Here is a 21,130-nt window from a genome sequence, read left to right as displayed (position 1 = left end):
ACTGGGGTCTGTCCGAACACTGGGGTCGCGATAGTATGGCCAGTTCGGATACCGGATTCTGAGCCAGAATCCAGGTTCCGCCAGATTAATCTGCACCACATCCTCCGCTTGGGCGCTACCGTGATTGATGAGTGACTGATCTAGTGACAAGCAGATGTGACTAGCAATAACAGGCATGCCGGGCACTGTAGTGTAAGTTGTACGCCCGCTTTTCGCCTGGATATAATGAGAGATGGCACTCAAAACACATACATGTGTCATATTGCTCAAAGCACAGAGGCACATGCACTCCCCTGCTCGGGATGGACTAGAGATGTTTGCTTTCCGCTGTATGGAGGGGAGCAAACCATCATTTGACTTACTGAGCTGACAGGATTTTTGTGGCAAATACTAGTCAATATAGTCCATGCATTTAGGGCCAGTTCGGATACCGGGTTCTGAGCCGGAATCCAGGTTCCGCCGGATTCCCAGCCAAAGTCTCCGTCCGAGCGCTACTGTGACTGATGAGTGACTAACTGAGTGACAGCTGTAGGTGACCAGCAGTCACGGATGCACGCCGGGGACTACGGTGCAAATTGTCCACTTGCTTTTGGCCTCTATGTATGGCTATACAGCACTTATACGTATATAAATGTACCCTGCTAAAGGAAAAGAGGACCGTGTCCTGATTCGACTGAGTATGTATTGGAGACAGGTGCTTTCCATTGTATGGCTGGGCTGAACCTGTTATTTGACTTGGTGAAAAGGTACCAAGGGTGTTATCTGTGCATATTCCTCAAGATATGACTTCAAAGAGACGGCATCAACATCATAAAGCTCTCATACGCCCCCGATAACCCACTTCTAAAGCTGACGAGAGATAGAGGACTCAAGCGCCGTGACTACCCGATATAGTAGGGTGACAGGAGACGCCCGTACTGGCGGCATGGAAGATGCAGTGCAGAATCCGGCGGAACCTGGATTCTGGCTCAGAATCTGGTATCCGAACTGGCCGTTATACATCTTGTCAATGAACACAATGTCGACAGTGGTCAAGGAGTTTAGCCCATTGCCAGGGTTACGAAACCTTGAGCTTCATCAGCAACGAAGCAAGCACATAGGATGGTAAAAGCTAGAACATGACCAGGAGACACTATGGCCGAGTGGTTAAGGCGACAGATTCGAATGCTCGATTATCTGTTCCGCTCTGCGGGCGCAGGTTCAAATCCTGCTGGTGTCGTTCGTTTTTGTCCTCATCCTTTTGTAGTCTGGCCGCCGCTTCAAATACATGTGCTATACTGTATAGAGCATAACGTCAGTTTTTCGTCCTGGTGCGCTGGGAACATCGGTCTTCGTCCCAGTGCGCTATTGGCGGCCCCATAGCGGGACCATAGCGTTGCTATAGCAAGTCGATTTCTAAGTAGTTTATGTATATCAAAAAGTTCCAAATTTCGTGGTCAGGCGCTTGAAGTGAGGTCTTGGGGTTTGCGCGAAGAGGACCCGCCATTCGTGCTCCCTCCCCTCCCTCGCTGCGCTCGGGGGTCCCTCAAGCCGGTAGCACTCAGGCAGGCACTCTAAAGCCTCGTTCGCGCGATTAATACAGGCGGCAGCTCCCCTCTGGGGGAAAAGGTGTTGTTACCGCCCGAACCCAAACCCGAACTCAAAACCTAACGGACCTAACCGAAGAACTTTTGAGCGGCAAAAAAGTCTTGACCCGCTACGTAGCGCACCAGGACGAAGATCTCACGTTCTGCCTATGCAATAGCAATCCCACTTTGCGTTACACGGCGGATTGCCCCCGGTGTGGGACGGAACCTGCTCTGACTCGGACGATTGCACATTTGGGTCACGAGAATATCCCAGCATCTCACACCATTGGTCTAATTATTGCTGTAGCAGTCTTCGGCGTCGGACGCCCTCGGCCTGTAGATATCAACAGCCCAAGTATGGCGTCACCGGGTTTGCATTATCGCAGGCAGCCGATATACATAAAGGGGAAAACTTGAGGATGTCTGTACACATATCGCTCACGCCGCGAGACCTGCTGCCCAAGGCAACTGCGCGAGGTAAGCATGTTCCCGGAACCAGGTGATCGCTATTGATCGATTGCATTGAATTTAGATCTACACACAAACATACCGCCCACATCGTTCCTAGACCTCACTTGTCAGTCGAGATGTCCGCCAAGGTGCATACACTCGCCCAAGCTGGCTTCGGTGCCGGGACGAATGAACTCTATGATCGGTATGCGATGCTTTGCACTCAGATGCCAGAGCGGCGAATCTCATTTCGGTTTGCCGTCAATAGCGCACGTCCCTCCTACAAGCCCAGTGCCATAGCGCACATCCGCAAAGCTGTTCAAACATCCGGACCGCTAAACATTGTCGAGTACGCGTCGCGCCTGGTTGCCATCGATGCCGGTGAATAGCTCACGAGATCATACAGGCTCGGCGCGGGCACCGGTATCTTCACCCGCGCCCTGCTCGCGCACCCCGACTGGACGCATGCCGTGAATGAGCTCCGCGCCGTCGAGCCCAGCGCGGGCATGCGCGAGCAGTTCACCAAGACCGTGACGGACCCGCGCGTGTCGATCCGTGAGGGCACGTTTGACGAGACCGGCATCGAGGACGGATGGGCCGATCTCATCGTTATCGCTCAAGTGCGTATTTCGTCCTCCCGACGTCTTCGCTCATTGCTCGTTGGGCCCGTAGCTCATATAAACTTCCCGCAGGCGTACCATTGGTGCCCGGACTACAACAAGGCGGCCGTTGAGTTCGCCCGAGTGCTCAAACAAGGAGGGGTCGTCGCACTCATTTGGAACCTCGAGGACAGGTGAACACTTCCAAAGCTACCCACGCTGCGACTTAAGCTCACCATTTGAACCCGTCTCCTCAGAGACCGCTCAGCGTGGGTTGCCCAGCTCCGTGATCGCTATGAATCACACGAGAGCGGAACACCGCAATTCCGTCTCGGCCTGTGGCGTGCCACCTTTTCGACACCTGGGTATCAGGCAAACTTCGAGCCGCCGGAAGAGGAAGTATTCGAGTTTGTCCTGGAAGGTACCCGCGACATCGTCGTCAACCGTGCGTGCAGCAAGAGCTACATTGCGATCCTTCCTCCGGATGAGAAGCAGAAGGTCATCGATGATATCGACTCAGTTCTGAAACAGAAGGACATCTTGAAGTGGATTGACGAAGACAAGGGGATCTTCGAGTACCCGTACACGACTACCGTCGTCCTGTGGAGGAAGAAGTAGACGAATGCCCAAGTGCCGAACGTGTACAATAGACTTCGGAAGGGACGATATGCAATAAGTTCGAGCGCTCCGTTGTTATCATCGTGCATGGCCAGATACGGACGATTGTTTCTCGACGCCTACTAACCCGCACAAGTCACACGAGACCAGCAGAGAAGCAAAGGGAATGCTATTGCGATGCTACCGTAGGTGATGAGTGTATGAGATGCAACAAGACAGCAATGCTCGACAGATAGTCTAATATACAGATGAATGTAAACTGCGTAGCGTATCGACCGTAACCCCAGAGGCATCAAGAAGAAACGCGCGTGTCCTCTAGTCGATCTCCTCCATCGCAGAGGTCGCCGCAGCCTCAGCTGCGGGAGTCTCAGTGCTCGTTGGCGCCGCCACAGGCTGGGACTCCTCCTCGTCAACGTCGAGACCGAGAGCGATCATGCGGTGGATGCGCTTCGCGAATGACGTGGGGTCGTCGAGCGAGAAACCGGAGGTAAGGAGAGCGGTCTCGAAGAGGAGGTAGGTGAGGTCGCGGACGGACTTGTCCGCCTTGTCCTCTGCAACCTTCCGCTTGAGCTCCTTGACGATGGGGTTGTGGGGGTTGAGTTCGAGGGTCTTCTTCGACGCCATGTACGACGACATCGAAGAGTCACGGAGTGCTTGCGCCTTCATGATACGCTCCATGTTCGACGACCAGCCGAATTGGCCGGTGACGAGAACGCAGGGCGAGTCTGTGATACGGTTCGAGACGACGACCTTCTCGACCTTGTCGCCGAGCGCGTCCTTCACCGCCTTGCACAGGTCTTCAAACTGCTTGGCCTCCTCCTCACGCGCCTTCTTCTCCTCCTCAGTCTCCTCGAGCTCGAGACCTTCCTTCGACACGCAAACGAGCTTGTGGCCCTCGAACTCCTTGAGCTGAGTGATGGCGTACTCGTCGATGGGGTCGACGAGGAGGAGAACCTCGAAGCCCTTCTTCTTGAGGACCTCGAGGAAAGGAGAGTCCTTGACAGCGGAGAGCGACTCGCCAGTGAGGTAGTAGACGTTCTTCTGGACCTCGGGCATGCGAGTGATGTAGTCTGAAGATGCAAGTTAGCGTCATGAACGCGAAAGAAATGTCGACAACCACTCACCCTTGAGCGAAGTCAACTCCTCGGTAGACTTCGTCGTGTAGAAGCGCAAGAACTCGGCAAGCTTGCTACGGTTCTGGGCATCCTCGTGAATACCGAGCTTGATGTTCTTGCCGAACGCCTCGTAGAACTTGTTGAAGTTGTCCTTGTCCTCTGCGATCTCGGAGAAGAGGTCAAGTGACTTCTTGACCAGGTTCTTGCGGATGACCTTGAGGATCTTGTTCTGCTGGAGCGTCTCACGCGAAATGTTGAGCGGAAGATCCTCCGAGTCGACGATACCCTTGATGAAGTTGAGGTACTCGGGGATGAGGTCCTCGCAGTCATCCATGATGAAGACACGGCGGACGTAGAGCTTGATGTTGTTGCGCTTCTTCTTCGACTCGAAGAGGTCAAAGGGTGCGCTGTGAGATGCCCGTCAGTTTGAGAGTGGCAACGCTGATCGCGAGACTACGCACCGCTTGGGGACGAAGAGAATAGCCTTGAACTCGAGCTGACCTTCGACCGAGAAGTGCTTGACAGCCAGGTGATCCTCCCAGTCGTTGGTCAAGCTCTTGTAAAACGCCGCGTACTCCTCTTGGGTGATGTCTGAAGGGTTGCGCGTCCAGATAGGCTTCGTCTTGTTGAGCTCCTCGGTCGTGACCTCCTTCTCCTTGATCTTCTTGGTCTTCTTCTCCTTGGGCTTCTCCTCGTCCTCGACCTCCTCAACCTTGGACTCCTCCTTGTCCTCGGCGACTTCCTCCTCGTCCTCGACCTCCTACAATTGACCGGTCAGAAACATCCCAAAAGCGCGCAGGCAGCCGAATGATTACTTGCCTTCTCCACCTCCTTAGTCACCGCCAACTGGATGGGGTAGGAGATGAACTCGGAGTGTTTCTTGACGATCTCCTTGATGCGCTTCTCCTCGAGGTACTCAGTCTGGTCCTCCTTGAGGTAGAGGCGAATCTCGGTACCACGGCCAAGAGGGGGGTTAATGGTATCGGGGGTGATGGTGAAGGTGCCGCCGGCCGCAGACTCCCAGATGTACTGCTCGTCGTCGTTGTGCTTCGAGATGACCTGCACGCGCTCCGCGACGAGGTAAGCGGAGTAGAAACCGACACCGAACTGGCCAATCATGGAGATGTCGGCGCCAGACTGGAGCGCCTCCATGAAACCCTGCGCAAAATGTTAACGATTCCCCTCAGTTACTACTGAATACACTGAAAATTACCTTTGTACCGGACTTGGCGATAGTACCAAGGTTGTTGACGAGGTCGGCCTTGGTCATACCGATACCGGTATCAATGATGGAGAGGATCTTGTTCTCTTTGTCGGGGATGATTTTGATGACAAGGTCCTTGCCCGTGTCAAGGACAGAGGGATCCGTGAGGGACGCGTAACGGATCTTGTCGAGGGCATCGGACGCGTTGGAGATGAGTTCACGAAGGAAAATCTCCTTGTTGGAGTAGAAGGTATCTGCGGTAAGGCGTATGAGAGGCTTGTTCTAGGACATAACGAATAAGGCAGGTACGCACTGATGATGAGGTCGAGCAGCTGGCTGATCTCAGCCTGGAAGCCAAAGCTTTCAGAGGCCATTTTTGAGCGTGAGGGTCGTGAGGGAAAGACGAGATGTGGGACAAAGATTGAGCAGATCTGGAGAGCGGGCAGAGGGCTGCAGACGGTTTATGTACTTGCCTCGCCTCGCCATTCGAGAACCTTCCGTCTTTCTCTACCAATGCGGCCAGGCGCCCGTGTCCTCGTCTCGTCCTCAGCGCGAACCTTCCATCCTCTTCTACGACGTTCTACCTCACTTTCCTTATTGGGTGCAACTATTACAGAGCGCTAGATATCAAGGTCGCGGCGGCGACGACCGCGGCGAGATCGGCGACCCTACTCGCGGCGATCCTATGAGGCCTGTCCGCCCGCTCACCTTGCCCTTCAGCTCCTCCACCATAGCATTCAGCTCTTCTACTTCTTCTCGCAACTCGTCGTTCTCCCTTCTGAGCCGCTCATGCGTTTCCCGCGCTTTCACCAACTCGGTGGGCAAAGCAGCATGTGCATTATGCACCGAACTCCGCCGCGCCGTTTCTAGCTGTTTCTTGCAATGTTTGACTTCGCTCTCGAGAACGAGAATTTGTTGCCGTTGAACACTGTCATCGGGACAATCAGTTGCTCGATGTTTCTGTCAATTGTAGGACACTCACGCGGCACTTGCGTCCATCTGGCCAAGTGTCTTCTCATATGCTTCCAGCCGAAGTTCCATCTTCCGGTACTTGCTCGCAAAGGCGGTGAGATACTCCTTGCTATCGTTCAGCTTCTGCACGTCCGATTCCCTGTGCCAGTGTCCATGTAAGCGGAATACGAACAGATAATACACTGCCGAGCACTGGTCACCATAGCCGCTGCAGCTTGATCAGTTGGTCAATCTGCGTCTCGTAGTCGTGCAGCCGATCCACTTTATGCGCGTTCTCCTTTATCTGTGTCTCGAGGCGGAACACCAGTTGATTGGCGTCTGCCAAAAGCTTGCCCTGCGCAGCGAACGTGTCCTGAACACATCCCCAGCATGAGCCACCGATTGCAAGAACCAGTTTCAGGCGATGCTCACTTTCGCTTCCTTCTCCGCAGCACGCATTGACGCAGCTTCGCTCGTCCATTTCTTCTTCTCGGCACGGAGCGCCGCAATCCTATCCTGCAGCTCCCTGTTCCAGTCCGTGTACCGCAGCCGCTGTGTAACCGCTTGGTCCTTCTCTTCCTTCAGCTCCCGCCTCAGACGCGTGACCATGTGTTTGTACTCCTTCAGCTTGTTGTGCTACGGTAGCGCTCAGTGAGTTGGTTCGATAGCGTACACAACGTAGAAACGCACCAGACCCTGCCGTTCGGCCTCCTCGTTCCGCGACAACACACGGTCCTTATACAGCCGTCCGATATGCGCCACATTCTCGCGCGCTGTCCACAGTTCGAGGTTCAGGTCGTTCCGGAGGAGCAGAATCTCCCGCTGCAGCGCCGATATAGCCTGCGCGACGTGCGCGGGCACGGTCCCATCCCCTTGCGTCGCCTTGTCTGACGGCGTGGGACCAGGAGACGGCTCACCGCCCTCTTCCCGAGGCTGTGGCGATTCGCCATCGTTGCGCGACGGCGAGCGCGTCCGGGGCTGGAGGGGAAACAACGTAGTCGACCACTCCGACGGCGCGTCCACAATCTCGACATCGAAACCCGACCGCAACGCGACTGACGTCGCCACCATCTCCGACAGCGACACCTTCAGCCGCACGGGAGCCGCTGCCGCAGGCGTGTCCGGTGAGTGCAATTCTGGCCCTAGATGGACGGTCTCCACTGACGATGACAGCGGTGCGGCGGCATCCACACCACCCTCAGCCTCCGCAACGAGTGACATGGGCTCGGCGATGGATGGCGGCCGAGATGCCCTTTCGTACTGTGGAGATGGAGGTTGCTCGGAAGGCTGGGAAGCACCGACGGGTTGCGGTCCCTGCTGCTCTTGTTGGCGCAGCCCCAGGGCGGCGTTGCGCACGTCGAGCATAGTTGCGCCGCCCACGATCTGTGGGATGTCGTAATTCGACCAGAAGTCCGGCTTCTCGAGCTCCTCTTGCGGCTCGCGCCAGATCAGTAGCGGGTGTAGGACGTGCCCGCGCAACAGTCGCTATAATCACATGGAGGTAGACGAAGTCGGCTCATGGATCATCGAACATGAATGTCAGCACTGCTCACCTCGCTCTTGCTCCGGACCTTCTCTTCGTCGAGCGCGGCATCCCAGTCCAACGCGTACACGCTTTCAAGCCCGCTGTCGTTCAGATACTTGACAGGGAAACGGAGGAACCGTATGGTATTGCACGGGAAGAGGTAGTACAGGAACGTGAAGTAGCGATGGACAGATGGCGCACCCGATGGTGCGCCGTCAAACGTCAGCTCCAGCCGTGTCCAGTCGAGGTCCTCGCGTATAGGAAGTGGACGTGCGCCTTCACGAGGGTTCAGACCGTCGTCGCCGGATGCCGCTGCATCCTCAGCATCAGTGTCATCCGTTTCAGGAGATGCAGGGAGCAGTGGAGTCCATGGTGGGCGTTCTTTCCAGCAGAGAATGCGTGCAAGAACAACGAGCAGAAGGGGCAAAAGGCTCTTCAGGTGACCGGAGGCCTTGACGGCGAATACAGGTAGGAGCTTGCTAAGGATAGTCAATGCAATAGTGCAGACCGTGGAGGAGTTGTCAAAGATGAGGGAGTGCAATAGTGAGGTCATGAGGGGGTGTGATGCTAGGACGTCCGCATGTGCTGGGAAATGAGGGTGCGAGGTGTATGCATTGAGGAGAGTGAGGAGTTGTAGACGAGATATCGGCAGGATGAAGCAGTGATATAGTTCGGTAAAGAAATCCTGCAAGGCGGTCACCCACTATAAGTAGCGTCACACTTTGGAGCAAGCTCACCTTGGGTCGTTCGAGTCCAATTCTGACGAGGATATCCTCAAGATTAGACTTCCAGCAGGCCTTCCTCTCTCGTTGGTCCTGATCTAGCTCCGCCCACTCCAAAACATCATCTCCGGAGCTTTCGTTGTACGCATCCAACAGGTATAGATCTACCAGTCGCCTCCGAAAGTCGCCTACTCGTTCCTTTTGTTTGTCGGCCTCTGAATTCGCGTCCTCTGCGTCCGAATGGCTGAAGTTGTTTCCAGGGTCGAGCGCAGTGATGATGAGCTCTTTCGCATAGTTCACAGCCGGCAGCGGAAGCTTTGGTTCTCGTAAGGTAGGTCGAAGCACAAGGTCGAACCAGGTGGATATGATTGCAATTGATGGCAATACCGGGCGCAGGTGGTAGAGGAATGCAAGGAAAAGTTCAACTCGAGGAAACAAGGCATGGCAGAGGACTTCGTCGTAAACTGCTTCGAGCTCGACTTCGAGCTGATAAAGGAGCGTGCTTGCTTCTTGAGATGCAGAACATTCTAGTACGAATGAGTCTACGCGTGCAAGAATCTCGTTGATTGATATGGCATCGGGAGAGGATTCGAGGAGCAGTCGAAGTTGAGTGCATAGGTCGGCGACGGTCGGGGAAGAAGACATGACCGCATAGCGCGGATCCTTTCGCCAAACCGGGTTGATCTGTGTAGGCGCTCACTGATCTCACAGTAGCCGCCAGATATCTTCTGAGTCGGCGTTCTCTCTATTCGACCATACACCGGCCAGTACTTGCAAGCTATGTACATTTTGAACAGAGCTGAAGTACACCTGTATAAAGGCACACCAGGAATATACACCTCAAATACAACGCGCAACCTCCCAGTCCTCAAGCTCGTCCGACCAAGTCCATCGGGTATAGTCCTGTTGCGGCATTAGAGTCCTTCAGTCACGGATTATGAAGTACTTGTAAAAAGACGCGCACCGTCGTTCTACCGGCTTCTCAGCTATCCAACCATTTGCTCGCCTTCTTGAGACCCTCGGTGCGCTCAGGCTCCATCCAGGTGAAGATCATGTAATCGTGTACAGCGTCGGGCTCGACATTAAGCACGACGTCCACGCCGTCGGCCTCCATCCTCTCTGCAGCCACAATAGAGTCGTCCAAGATCAACTCCGCGCCGCCCGCTGAGATGTACGTACGCGGAAAGCCCTTAAACAAGCCTTCGGTCTCGGTGATATACCCCGACGCAGGGGAGATGTATGGGTTCGTCTTCTTATCGCCCGCGTCGATCAGCGTCCCGAGGTAGGCTCTGTGCGGGTAGTCTGAGAGGCCGCCCAGGATATCGCTATACCAGTTGCAGACCCTCGGGTCGTTGGGTCCGCCGCGACTACCCGCGATATCCAGCCAAGGGGAGCACAGGAGAAGACGACCTGGCGGCGGCAGTCCCGGAATGGAGTTTTCGACAAGGTGCCGAGTCGTGGCGACTGCGAGATTTCCACCTGCGGAGTCCCCGACAATGGTTATGTTCTCGGGCGCAAACCCCAGCTCCTTGACGAGATATCGGTACGCCGCGACGCAATCGAGCAGCGCTGCGGGGTAAGCATTCTTCGGTGGGTTGGGCGCCGTTGCTGAAAGCCTATAATCCACACCGAGCACCCGGCTCAGTGAGTGACTATGTGCCAGAAGCCCAAGGCTTAACTGGGACGTCGCATCGTCGGGATGAGCGCTGTTTAACTGAATATGATGTCAATTATGGGAATGCCTCGCATATAGCTTAGTACACTTACGTAGAAAGCACCTCCATGGATATGCATTGCAACCTTCTCCCCCGCCGTCGCCTGCAGATCCCTTGTAATATTTGTTCCAGGTCTGAGAAACCAGTAGGCAGATATTGTCTCTGGCCGTATGCCTGTGCGTCTCGTTGCTCTACGGAGCTCTCCGCAGAATTCGACGGAGTCTTCGCTGAGCCCTTCGATCCGTACGAACTTCGCGTCCTTCAGCTCGTTGTCTGACGTTGGGGGAGGATGACTATTGTCAAGACCGAGCTTCAAAGGAACGCCGGTCAAGACCTCTCTATATGCAGCAACCGTGACGCATCGTCTGAGGGACCAGGACGACCTAGGACGCATGTATGGTAGCGCGTAGCGTATACACCAGTACGGTAGGCGGATCAAGACCGTGGAGCCCACGAGGTATGCGATGTAGAGTCCCTTGAAGGGCTGACGGCGGAGCAGAGGGCCCGACTGCCCCATAGCTCTGATGCGTCGCCAACCTGAGCTTGGAAAGGAAGGGGAGGCAGTCCGAATTGTGAGGAAGCCTTTGCTTTATAGTGCTCGCGATTCGTGTACGTTATGATGAGTAATGCCCGGGAATCCGGCCACCTTGATCGCGCAGTCTCGGGAACCGTTCACAAGAGCAGCTAAATATCGCGGAGGTTGCGCTACTCCCTCCTGCACGGCAGCGATGACGATTTGCTTGCACAGGACGGTCGCTGCGCAGACCGCAGACTTTTTAAGAGAACTGGAAGTAACGAGCTATGAAAGCAAACAATGCGCCGCGAGTAGATTCTCACATGCACGTTAAGGCCAACTATTGTATCCGACACCGTAAGTGTGGGGCGCGGGACAAGTGAACTCACGCGCTGCGATCCGTGGGTGCCATGCAAAGCCTACTTCTTCGCTGACACTTCCTTTACCTCAAACACAATCCCACGCCCGCCCTCCTGCAGCGAGTCCGAGCTTCCTACCATGGTCTCATAAGGGGGCAGGTATCCCTTGCGGACTTCCTTCTTCACCGAGGTATCTTGACCCGTCTCCTCATCTCTCTTCTTCACCATGTCCTCAGGAGGTCCCTGACCGTCACGCGTGTATGAGGTCATAAGCGTAGGAGGGCCAAGAGGAAGATCTGGATGGATGTCATATTGCCATGTGTGGATCGTCTTGCCGTAGGTCTTCTGCAGCTGTATCATTGCTGGCTGCTCAGCCAGGTCTATCGCAGCGCCTGATCGAGCGTTGGTATATGCCTAACATGGGAACTCTGCGTCGATGTAGACGCACCTGGCACGAACGATTTCGGAGCGAGCTGCAGGAGACCGCTCTCTACCTAAGAGTACATTCAGTATACCAAGGTTCCAACTGAAAGCACATGTCCGCAACATGCCTCGTATTTATGAGAGTGCCAGAACTTCTTCTCGTCCACAGGCAGAGACTCGAAGATCTAGGGACGTCTAAGTAAGCCGGCTCGCACGCTCACCATGTGATATGAGGTTTACCTTCTCGGATATGATGTACTCGATACCGATGAGTCTGGCATCAGGCTTATCGGAGTCGTAAATGACACATTGATGAAACTCATGGTTCAAATGCGTGCAAAAATGGTCCGCACGAACATGGCGGGAGTGGTCATGTCTGGAAGGTACTGGTCAACGAAGTCGCAAAGACGCGAAGTCAGACTCACGAGTATACGTGGAAAGCACATATATGCTGGTGAATTTGCTTTATGGGGGTGAAGCTCATGATTGCCCCGCCTGCCGCGTTGTACGCGGAGCTGTGATACGCCGCCTGTTTTGTCTCCGGGTCCATGTTGAGTTGAAGTTCGCGTTGCAGTGCAGTAGGTTTATAGCACAATAAGACGGAGGGGGCGGCTGCAATATATACTCTATGCATACCGCTCAATATGCGACTTATGACGTTGCACTCCATCACTTGCGGAGTATGCAACTCCAGACAGGAGGAATAGAGAACACCAATTACCGATCATGAAATCGCGCGTTGTATTACGCATGGCATCTGAAAGGGGCGTTCTCAGTGTATATACCGCTGGTGTCAACTCGATCCTGGGAGGTACAGGGTACACTTCAGGACGGAGGATACACCGAACTCATGACGCACCACCAGACTAGCACAGAAGCAATTTTTCAGTTCGCATCTTTGGTACGTAGGGGAATGGGGTCATTGTACGAAGTGATACACATGTATGCTGCCTGCATGAGGGCCAACGGTTCAGTTACAAGGTCAAGAGAAGGGTTCCATTGAGCGCTTTTACTTCATCTCGGCTATCGAAGACATGAGGTTAGGGTTTCGCCTGCACACCCCCGCCACCGTTCACTACAGCGAGCACGCCCCTTGACCCGTTTCCCTCGCCCAAAACCAAGGTAAGCGCTTTGTTCAGCACTGATAGTCACTTCAAACATGCAGGGGAATAGCACACGTCCGGCGAACTTGTCGATGTCGATGGATTGGCCTTCGACTTCCCGGATGAATGCACAGACAGCGCTAATGGGAATGCTTGTCCTCTCAGATGTCTGCCACCATTGAGGAAGTCCACTCCGACCACTCTGACCACGAGGGTCACGACCACGACCACGACCACGGCCACGAGGAGGACCCGACTAGCCAGGCGGCGCTCGACAAGATCCAGTCCCGCTCGGAGCGCAAGGCGAGGAAGGCTCTTCTCACCCTTGGCCTCAAGAAGGTCCCTGGCATCACCCGTGTGACCCTTCGCAGGCCAAAGAATGTGAGTGGATGCCCATGAGACTGAGATGGGAGAGTTAATGAATGCGTGGCCCATCTATTACTCTAGGTCCTCTTCGTGATCGCGAATCCGGATGTGTACAAGTCACCCAACAGCGACTGCTACATCGTCTTTGGTGAGGCGAAGGTGCGTGCATACCATAATATGCATAGATCAGCCAAGTGCTCATTCTGTGGTGCCAGATCGAGGACATGAACTCGCAGGCTCAGCTTTCGGCTGCTCAGCAGCTCGCGAGCGGTGCGGGCGCGGGTGTCCCCAATATCCAGAACTCCGGTGTGGGCGGTGGCGACGATGACGACGACGACATCCCTGAGCTCGAGGCGGTCGAGGAGGATGGCACCGTTGATGAGTCCGGCGTTGACCCGAAGGACATCGAGCTCGTCATCCAACAGGTTGGCTGCTCTCGTGCAAAAGCCGTCCGTGTACTCAAGGAGAGTGGAGGCGATCTGATCAATGCCAGTGCGTATACGTTGTTCCTCGGAGCGCGCTAAAGAGTACTGACGATGCTCTACAGTTATGGCTGCGAGCGAGTGATCGTGCTGTGTCTCATTGTATTATTACCACATTGCTTTGCATTGTCTTGTCGCCTCCAAAATCTACCCCTTAGGCTTTTCGATGATTGCCATGTACTTGCGTGCTACACACCCTCAGTCGCTTCAAGTCATAGTTCCCAACGATGCACCTCTACATAGTAATTCGACCTCTCCCAGCCATCCTGGACAATTTGCACACCTTGAATCTTCCGACCTGGAACAATAGCCTCAGGAGGCTGTCCTATTACCAGCCCCGTCTCCAACGCTGCCTCTGTGACCAAGTCGGTTAACTCTCCATGTGCGAACATATGGTAGTATCTCTCGAAGACTTTGGGAGGAGAACTAGGTGCTGTCGGTGCGGGCTCAGATTCTTCTGACGAAATGGCATGCGTCTTCTTCCCTTTCCGACCCTTCGGCTTGGGGTCTGCCTGTTGCGCCAGCACCCAAGGGACAAATACGTCCTGGCCCTTGTTTATCAGGGTGAATATGTCAAACCGTGAGTCTTTGGGATTCGGACACGTCGGTATGCTGCGTTTTGAAAGGTCGTCTTGTTCGATCGCCCAGACGTAGATCAGGCCACGTCCATGCGAAGGAGATATTGTCTGGAGTAGCCTCTGCGTGCAAGCATGTAATTGGCGATACATGTAATGCAGTAGTGGGCAGAACTTACTTGAACGGCGAGTTTTCGTCTTGCGGGGGTGGCTAGATGGTGTATGGTGGCTATTGAGATAGCATAGTCCTGTGATTGATATGTTCAGTATACAGCACAAGCAGCTGAGCCCAGTCGTCGAAGATACATACAAAGGCACCCTTACGCCAGGGGTTGTCCAGAACATCTCCCAAGACGACCTCGCGGTCGACATCGCCTGCTCGCTTGGCGATTTTGAGCAGGTTGATACTCCTGTCGTACCCAATGGTCCAGACACTACCTGGCCGGTCCGCAGGCAGGGGAAGATATTTGCCATTCCCAGTGCCTAAATCAACGCCAATCCATCCTGTAGGCAGAGAAGCAAGGAAAGCGGCAATGATAGGCCACGGCTAGAGGGCATCCTATCAGCACACAGTCATGCAATGAAGGCAGAGACTCACCTTGTAGCGCGTCGATGCAAAGTGCGGCGCAATCTCGTCATAGACAGCGTGTACGTGCGTATCTTCGTATGACTGAGGATTTTCCACAGACACGGTAGTCGGCTGAACGTCGGGCATCTTGACGGTATAGAGTGCGTCGACGGATGGCAGATGCCGAGAAAGAGATCGCACACGGAAATAAGAATATTGCAGATCGATTGCTATACTATTGGTGACATGGATGGCGTACAGGTGGGGTATAACAGGACTTGAATGGGGTGTGGTAGCAGTGGTGACAAGGATTCATACATCAGAAGGTCCAGGGTAGGAAAGAACGGAGAATTGTACACTTGATCAGCGCCCGCTGCTGCTATTGTCGCGACTATGAATGAAGCCCATCTCCTCGTCGAGCAACTCCCGGAACCTGCTGCCGTCGAACTGCGGGAAGGGCACGAGGGCAGAGGTATTAAGGGTCTCGATGGCCTTCGACAGACCGCTGCATAGCGTCATTGAAGGTGTTAGCGCAACTCACGCAATACAGACGAGACGGCGGAGATGTGCTCACGCGACAGACGACGACATCAAGTGCCCCAGGGCTGCTAAGGCATCGGAGAGCTCGGCCTGGTGGTTGTCCATGAGGGTCTCATTGGGAACGACGATGAGAGGCTTTCCAAGGCGAAGAACGTCGATGATGGTGCCGGAGCCTGGGGAACGGGAGCGGATGCGGATGCGGGGGTAGATACGTCGGTTCGCGCTAGAGCCATGATGCATGTGGGGGAATAGACGTTACCTGCATGGCTAATGATCAAGTCAGCCCGTTCGTACTCCTCCTTCAGAGTCGGCTTGAATCGCCATACGCTTGTCTCTACGTCCCCTGCGCGCTGCCAGCGGTCTTCGCCATTCCGGCTGAGCTGGGATGCGTCGAAGTCAGAGTTGCCGCATTGGACGTCCAGAGTCCGGTACCCCTTGGCGCGGAGCACATCCAGCACGGGCTCAGAGAGGACTTTCTGCACGAGGGCGTCGAAGCGAGTGGATCCGACGGTCACGAAGACATGGCCCCGGTCGGAGGCGGTGGAGGTAGAGCTGCCGTCGGAGATCGAGGCGGGCGAGGGGTCGAATGACTCGGGCATGGTCGTCGAGCACGCGCGGGGGTTCAAGCTATGGGTAGTGAGGCTGCTGCAACTTTGGTGCGCATTCTCGACCTTGACGCGCTTCAGGAGCTGCTTCATATATTCTGAGGCCTCGGCCATTGAATTCGCTCTCGTGTTTCCACCGGCGATTTGATCAGATCCAGCACCCGCGACGAGTTGCCCTGCCCACTCTTCTCAGCTGACTCCTCCGTAACCGCCATGGGCTATACTCTCTGCGTTCTAGGTAATTCCCCCGCATTTCACGCTTCTCCACGTCGTCCTTACGTTCATCTAGGATGCGGTACTATGGGCGTCGCCATCCTTTCCGGCGTCCTCGCCAGTCTTGACGCCAGACATTCATTCGTCCCTCAGCCCAAGAAATGGGAGTCGCACACTCCGGGCACGGTCACCCCGCAAACCTTGGAGGACGAGTCCCTTCCTTCTCGCTTCATCGCGTGCGTGAGCCGCGAGGAGACCGCAAAGAAGCTGGCAAACGCGTTCTTCTCTGCCGGTACTCTTGGACGGAATGTCGAGATCGTCCAAGCACGGAATGTGGACGCGGCCCGCCAGTCCAATGTCATACTGCTCTGGTGAGATCAAAACATCTTACGTCCCCTCTGCGCCCGGCGACAATTCTGAGCACATGCATTTATCCTCCAGCTGCAAGCCGCAGATAGCCCAAAAGATCCTCAGCGAGTCGGGGATGAAAGAAGCCCTAGACGGGAAACTGCTGATCAGCATCCTGGCCGGGGTAACCATCGCGCAGCTCGAGGCGATGGTCCTGCCTTCCACGAAGGTCGTGCGCGCGATGCCCAATACCCCCTGCAAGGTCCGTGCGCCCCATGTTCCGGGGCCTCTTGGAGGTGCCCCCTCTCGCGCTGACGCTTGCTCGACCACGTCTAGATCCGTGAGGGCATGACGGTCGTCAGTACCCTCGAGCCGTCGGACGAGTCTGAGCTTGAGAGGTCCATCATCCTCAACATATTTTCGTCCATTGGCCGATGCCGCTTCCTGGAAGAGAAGCACTTCGACGCTTGCACGGCGCTGTCCGGGTCTGGGCCCGCGTTCGCTTGCATCTTCCTTGAGGCAATGGCCGACGGCGGAGTGATGATGGGGCTGCCGCGCGCGGAAGCGTTAGAGCTCGCAGCACAGAGTATGCTTTTGCCCGTGTATCGAAGCTGAGCACCAGATACCAGCTCAAAGTATAGCGTTGCAGGGAGCCGCCCGAATGACACTGCAAGCCGGTACTCATCCTGCGCAGCTCAAGGACGCTGTGACGAGTAAGCCGACCTTGTTTCAGCTCTCCACCACAGGGTTTCTAAGACGTCTGGTTCGTAGCTCCTGGTGGCTGCACAATTGCGGGCTTGTTGGCTATGGAAGACGGTCGTGTTCGTTCGACTATCGCTCGTGCCATCCAGGTAGCTACAGAGAGGGCGAGCGAGCTTGGGCAACCGGGCAAAAGATAGGCTGTACGGATATCAATGGATAGGAAGTTGTACAGTACTGTACGACAAAGTAGAAACTTCTACATTGTAAGTACACAGGGCGATTAGCTAAGCTGCACTTACGATGGCTACGGTATCGGACGATGAAGGAATATCATATCTCGCGAGCAGTCGCAACATAGCTAGACATGGATATATATTGGACGAGAACGTACAACAGATAACATGTAAGGCAATGAGGATGTGACCATCGATTCGAGTCGACAGCCTCCACTGTTCTGAAGACTGTCGCTAGAGAGACGGTAGATGATACTCTTGCTCTCATAAAATGAGGATGATCGTGTCAACAAGTAACGTCACCCAGAGTGTTGGAGAGCTGGTCGGAAGCACGATTGCACGTATACGATCATGAAAAATAGTAGCAAATATATTTGACGAGTGTACTGTAGGGGATCGTGAGCATCGCAACATGCCGGAGGAAGGTCCAACATACCATTCAGCCTACTATGAGCATCCTGAAAGTAGTGTCTCCCGCGTGTGAACCACTCCTCCCATACGAAGAACGCGTGAACGCCCTCCGCAGAGACAACGCAATTGGAAGGAGAGGCAAAAAAAGCACGGGACAGATGAACACGTTGATTTTGCTCTATTGAATGAATGTCCCGCCGATGAAACAGGCCGACAGGACACTAAAGTGTAGAGCTATTATCTCGAATTGGTGGCCCATGGAAACATGGTCAAAATGCGAAGAATATATTGTCCAGTACGATACAAATGCGACCTGCGAAAGCCAACAAGGGTGAGCGACGGTACGGGTAGACGACACGTCATCAGACTCACCACACAAAGAACACGATAGCATTCACCGATCTGATCAAGAGAAAAGCCAATGTTGAGTCGGACGTATGAGAGGGAGAAGAAACAGCACGCACAGAAGTCCAAGGTCTCGTCGGCGCGTTTGACGTTTTGCTGGAAGAAAGGAGGAGCGTGGGTTTAAATACTTCGGGCGCTTCAATAGTAGAACAAATACAGCCAAACAACTTACTTTCCACGCCTCCTCAAAGTCGCCAGGCAAAACGATGTAACGATTCTTTCGTACAGCTAAGCGGATCCCTTCAGCTTCTCTTCCAGACGCGACATATAGGCACGAACCTTGCAAACCAGCAGCTTGTACTATGGAGGTAATTTCTGCGGATGATAGTCGCTCTGGTCGCGAGACGTCTACAACGCCTGTTAGTTCCGGTCCCGGACAATCACGACAGCACTCACAGTCCTCCAGATCAACGTCAGGCCCCAAGTTCATCTTACTGGTGACAGTCTGGAAGATGAGACGTTTCTCTCGTCTTGATGGGAGAGGGAACTCAATCTTCCGGTCGAGTCGACCAGGACGAAGCAATGCGGGATCCAAAGTATCCGCTCGGTTGGTAGCCATGATGACCTGTGGTGGTGGAAGGGCGTCTACACTGGTGCATCAAGAACCTACAGAATTTGTAAATGTACCTTCACGTTGCTGCCCTGGTCGAAGCCATCCATCTGGTTCAGCAGCTCTAGCAGGATACGTTGCACTTCACGGTCGGCACCCGTCTGTGCGTCGAAACGCTTCGTCGCGATGGCGTCGATCTCATCTATGAAGATGATGGCGGGTGCGTTCTCCCGTGCCAGGCGGAAGACGTCGCGGACCATGCGGGGACCTTCTCCTAGGTATTTCTGAACAAACTCACTGCCGACCACACGGATGAACGAAGCTGTTGTATGGTGCGCTACCGCCTTGACAAGCATGGTTTTGCCAGTACCTATACAGACGGTCAAACGGCAACTCCATTGTTGTTAGAAGACAGATACATACCTGGTGGCCCATAGAGCAGTACGCCACGAGGGGGGTCAATACCAATCTTCTTGTACAGATCGAAGTGGGTGAGAGGAAGCTCCACCGCCTCCCTGATCTCCTGCTTCTGCGTGTCCATGCCACCAATATCCTGGTAGGTAACATCGGGCTTCTCCTCTTTCCCGAGCATCGCAATGGAGGAGTCTGCTTCTGGCGGAAGGATATCCACAAGGGCGTTCGAGTGTCGGTGGAGGGCCACTGACGACGACGGTTTGAGGAGTTCACGGTCAAGGGTGGACAGGATGCGAACGACATAGTTCGAACCGGTTGTCGAACCAACGATACCGGTGTGCTGGTCAATGGGTTCCAAGAACTGGCCGATGACGAGGGGAACGGATTGAATGCGCTTCACTTCCTCCTGGGCGCGAATGAGTTCGCGCTTGAGGTTCGCCTGCTCATCTTTGATGTAGCTCTCTTGTATGTCGAGCATCTCGAGGTGGCGGGCAAGTTTCTTGTACTTGATGTACAAGTCCTCTTCGGACTCGAGCTCCTGTAAGAGCGCGGTCTTCTCTTCCACCACGGACTCGAAGGTAGGCTCCTGGTGCAGTAACTTCAGTCTTGTTCACGACCGGCGCTCAATGCACGCACCTCCTTCTTGATGTCGAGGCCAATTTCATCCATGGTAGCAAGTTATTGTCAGGCGAGGGAGGTGGTGTGGACGTCGAGAGTACTGTCGAGAGCGTAAGGCTGACGCGGCCGTGGAACAGGGCGACGCGTCTCGCGCTTGCACGTGAGCTGAGGAGGATAGCGCCTTGGGCGTCTGTGGGAAGGCAGCGTTTTGCGCTGGACGTTCACCCCGGTGTGCTCGAAATCCATCTGCTTTGCCCTTGGTCGACTCGCGATGGCCCATGTAATCACCCCTCTTGATCAGCCTTCCAACTACAAGGACTCGCAGTCCCGCGTTGATCGCCAGACACAAAACGAGTTGCTCTCCAAGTCCACTACCCTTTACGTGGGCTGCAGTCCTCCTATGGCTCGACTCCAAGGGGCTAACCTGCGTGCATAGGTCGGCAACCTGAGCTTTTACACCACTGAGGAACAGATATATGAGCTCTTTTCAAAGTGCACAACACCCGAGGATGGCGGTGGAATCAAACGTATAATCATGGGCCTTGACCGCAATACAAGGTATGCCATGTTACGTCTAGGTCAATTTATCTACATTCATTTGGCTTGCAGGACACCGTGTGGGTTCTGCTTTGTTGAGTATTATAGTCATGCGGAGGCGCTAGCTTGCTTGCGATACATCAGCGGTACCAAGCTTGACGAGCGCATCATCCGTTGTGACCTTGACCTAGGCTACCGAGATGGCCGGCAGTTTGGCAGAGGAAAGAGCGGTGGTCAGGTGTGTTGCAGTCTGTCCCTCGAAGCAAAACAGCCCGACTGACAAGCCTCCTTCAGGTCCGAGACGAACACAGACAAGACTACGATCCTGGTCGTGGAGGATGGGGCGCGCAAGCACAGCGGGCGGAGATTGAACGTAGGAGAGAGGTGGAAGAGCGTTACAACGATGCCCAAGACGTACCTGGTGCCGTTGCTGGAGGCGGAGGGGACTGGAAAGATGTCTCAGAGAACCCTCTCAAACGTGCCCGATCGCCAGACGACGAAGGCGAGAGCGGACGAGGGGTGCGTACCCTAAATTCGGAGACACTTGACAAGGGCTTACACCACACTATGGCAGGAACCTCGCGCAAAAATGGAAGAGCAGGAACACGACGCCAGTCGCATGTGAGGAGGCTTTGCAGCGTAGCTCTTATCCGTTGTCCGGTGTATCGTTCGTTAGCCATTTGTTGTTTGCTTATCA

At 54.6% G+C, this 21,130-nt stretch overlaps 10 protein-coding genes and 1 non-coding gene across 11 annotated transcripts; 5 read left to right on the top strand and 6 right to left on the bottom strand.

The window, feature by feature from the left end:
• The first annotated feature begins 1,128 nt into the window (after positions 1–1,128).
• DICSQDRAFT_t22 lies at positions 1,129–1,219 on the top strand. Its single transcript has one exon. It is a non-coding gene; the product is annotated as a tRNA-Ser (tRNA).
• Positions 1,220–2,155: 936 nt separating this feature from the next.
• On the top strand, positions 2,156–3,235 carry DICSQDRAFT_124030 (S-adenosyl-L-methionine-dependent methyltransferase; the record flags this gene model as incomplete). Its single annotated transcript, XM_007361127.1, has 4 exons — positions 2,156–2,223; positions 2,425–2,638; positions 2,711–2,811; positions 2,875–3,235. The coding sequence occupies 4 exons, from the start codon at positions 2,156–2,158 to the stop codon at positions 3,233–3,235; spliced, it is 744 nt and encodes a 247-aa protein (XP_007361189.1).
• A 315-nt stretch (positions 3,236–3,550) lies between these two features.
• DICSQDRAFT_97532 (HSP90-domain-containing protein) lies at positions 3,551–9,375 on the bottom strand (the record flags this gene model as incomplete). Its single annotated transcript, XM_007361126.1, has 12 exons — positions 8,768–9,375; positions 8,059–8,715; positions 7,196–7,990; positions 6,938–7,141; positions 6,727–6,878; positions 6,537–6,665; positions 5,868–6,482; positions 5,564–5,808; positions 5,133–5,508; positions 4,812–5,088; positions 4,360–4,757; positions 3,551–4,305 (listed from the first exon to the last, which is right to left on the bottom strand). Exons 7-12 carry the CDS (start codon positions 5,926–5,928, stop codon positions 3,551–3,553), a joined length of 2,112 nt encoding a protein of 703 aa, XP_007361188.1. The 5' UTR covers positions 5,929–6,482; positions 6,537–6,665; positions 6,727–6,878; positions 6,938–7,141; positions 7,196–7,990; positions 8,059–8,715; positions 8,768–9,375.
• Positions 9,376–9,487: 112 nt separating this feature from the next.
• On the bottom strand, positions 9,488–10,994 carry DICSQDRAFT_151952 (alpha/beta-hydrolase). Its single transcript, XM_007361125.1, has 3 exons — positions 10,520–10,994; positions 9,717–10,466; positions 9,488–9,655 (listed from the first exon to the last, which is right to left on the bottom strand). Exons 1-2 carry the CDS (start codon positions 10,982–10,984, stop codon positions 9,735–9,737), a joined length of 1,197 nt encoding a protein of 398 aa, XP_007361187.1. The 5' UTR covers positions 10,985–10,994; the 3' UTR covers positions 9,488–9,655; positions 9,717–9,734.
• Positions 10,995–11,311: 317 nt separating this feature from the next.
• Positions 11,312–12,313, bottom strand: DICSQDRAFT_143283 (uncharacterized protein; the record flags this gene model as incomplete). The annotated part of the gene is made up of 6 exons (XM_007361124.1): positions 11,312–11,321; positions 11,405–11,732; positions 11,789–11,834; positions 11,892–11,948; positions 12,004–12,139; positions 12,189–12,313. The coding sequence occupies 6 exons, from the start codon at positions 12,311–12,313 to the stop codon at positions 11,312–11,314; spliced, it is 702 nt and encodes a 233-aa protein (XP_007361186.1).
• A 718-nt stretch (positions 12,314–13,031) lies between these two features.
• DICSQDRAFT_165624 (nascent polypeptide-associated complex, alpha subunit) lies at positions 13,032–13,799 on the top strand (the record flags this gene model as incomplete). The annotated part of the gene is made up of 4 exons (XM_007361123.1): positions 13,032–13,247; positions 13,314–13,391; positions 13,448–13,724; positions 13,780–13,799. 4 exons carry the CDS (start codon positions 13,032–13,034, stop codon positions 13,797–13,799), a joined length of 591 nt encoding a protein of 196 aa, XP_007361185.1.
• A 127-nt stretch (positions 13,800–13,926) lies between these two features.
• DICSQDRAFT_49632 (S-adenosyl-L-methionine-dependent methyltransferase) lies at positions 13,927–15,004 on the bottom strand (the record flags this gene model as incomplete). The annotated part of the gene is made up of 4 exons (XM_007361122.1): positions 13,927–14,412; positions 14,469–14,537; positions 14,600–14,836; positions 14,888–15,004. The coding sequence occupies 4 exons, from the start codon at positions 15,002–15,004 to the stop codon at positions 13,927–13,929; spliced, it is 909 nt and encodes a 302-aa protein (XP_007361184.1).
• Positions 15,005–15,220: 216 nt separating this feature from the next.
• DICSQDRAFT_49894 (glycosyl transferase) lies at positions 15,221–15,996 on the bottom strand (the record flags this gene model as incomplete). The annotated part of the gene is made up of 3 exons (XM_007361121.1): positions 15,221–15,362; positions 15,432–15,570; positions 15,657–15,996. 3 exons carry the CDS (start codon positions 15,994–15,996, stop codon positions 15,221–15,223), a joined length of 621 nt encoding a protein of 206 aa, XP_007361183.1.
• Positions 15,997–16,215: 219 nt separating this feature from the next.
• DICSQDRAFT_143279 (pyrroline-5-carboxylate reductase) lies at positions 16,216–17,462 on the top strand (the record flags this gene model as incomplete). Its single annotated transcript, XM_007361120.1, has 6 exons — positions 16,216–16,240; positions 16,292–16,586; positions 16,657–16,825; positions 16,900–17,149; positions 17,205–17,276; positions 17,335–17,462. The coding sequence occupies 6 exons, from the start codon at positions 16,216–16,218 to the stop codon at positions 17,460–17,462; spliced, it is 939 nt and encodes a 312-aa protein (XP_007361182.1).
• Positions 17,463–18,303: 841 nt separating this feature from the next.
• On the bottom strand, positions 18,304–19,947 carry DICSQDRAFT_143278 (26S proteasome subunit P45; the record flags this gene model as incomplete). Its single annotated transcript, XM_007361119.1, has 8 exons — positions 18,304–18,311; positions 18,374–18,410; positions 18,487–18,542; positions 18,594–18,662; positions 18,711–18,879; positions 18,942–19,234; positions 19,288–19,864; positions 19,915–19,947. The coding sequence occupies 8 exons, from the start codon at positions 19,945–19,947 to the stop codon at positions 18,304–18,306; spliced, it is 1,242 nt and encodes a 413-aa protein (XP_007361181.1).
• A 220-nt stretch (positions 19,948–20,167) lies between these two features.
• DICSQDRAFT_143277 (RNA-binding domain-containing protein) lies at positions 20,168–21,058 on the top strand (the record flags this gene model as incomplete). Its single annotated transcript, XM_007361118.1, has 5 exons — positions 20,168–20,278; positions 20,333–20,454; positions 20,506–20,671; positions 20,728–20,952; positions 21,008–21,058. 5 exons carry the CDS (start codon positions 20,168–20,170, stop codon positions 21,056–21,058), a joined length of 675 nt encoding a protein of 224 aa, XP_007361180.1.
• Between the last annotated feature and the right edge of the window lie 72 nt (positions 21,059–21,130).

The sequence above is a fragment of the Dichomitus squalens genome, assembly GCF_000275845.1.
Source record: "Dichomitus squalens LYAD-421 SS1 unplaced genomic scaffold DICSQscaffold_2, whole genome shotgun sequence".
Classification (NCBI taxonomy): domain Eukaryota; kingdom Fungi; phylum Basidiomycota; class Agaricomycetes; order Polyporales; family Polyporaceae; genus Dichomitus; species Dichomitus squalens.
The sequence above is the reverse complement of the archived record's forward strand: the minus strand, read 5'-3'. Positions and strand labels throughout refer to the sequence as shown.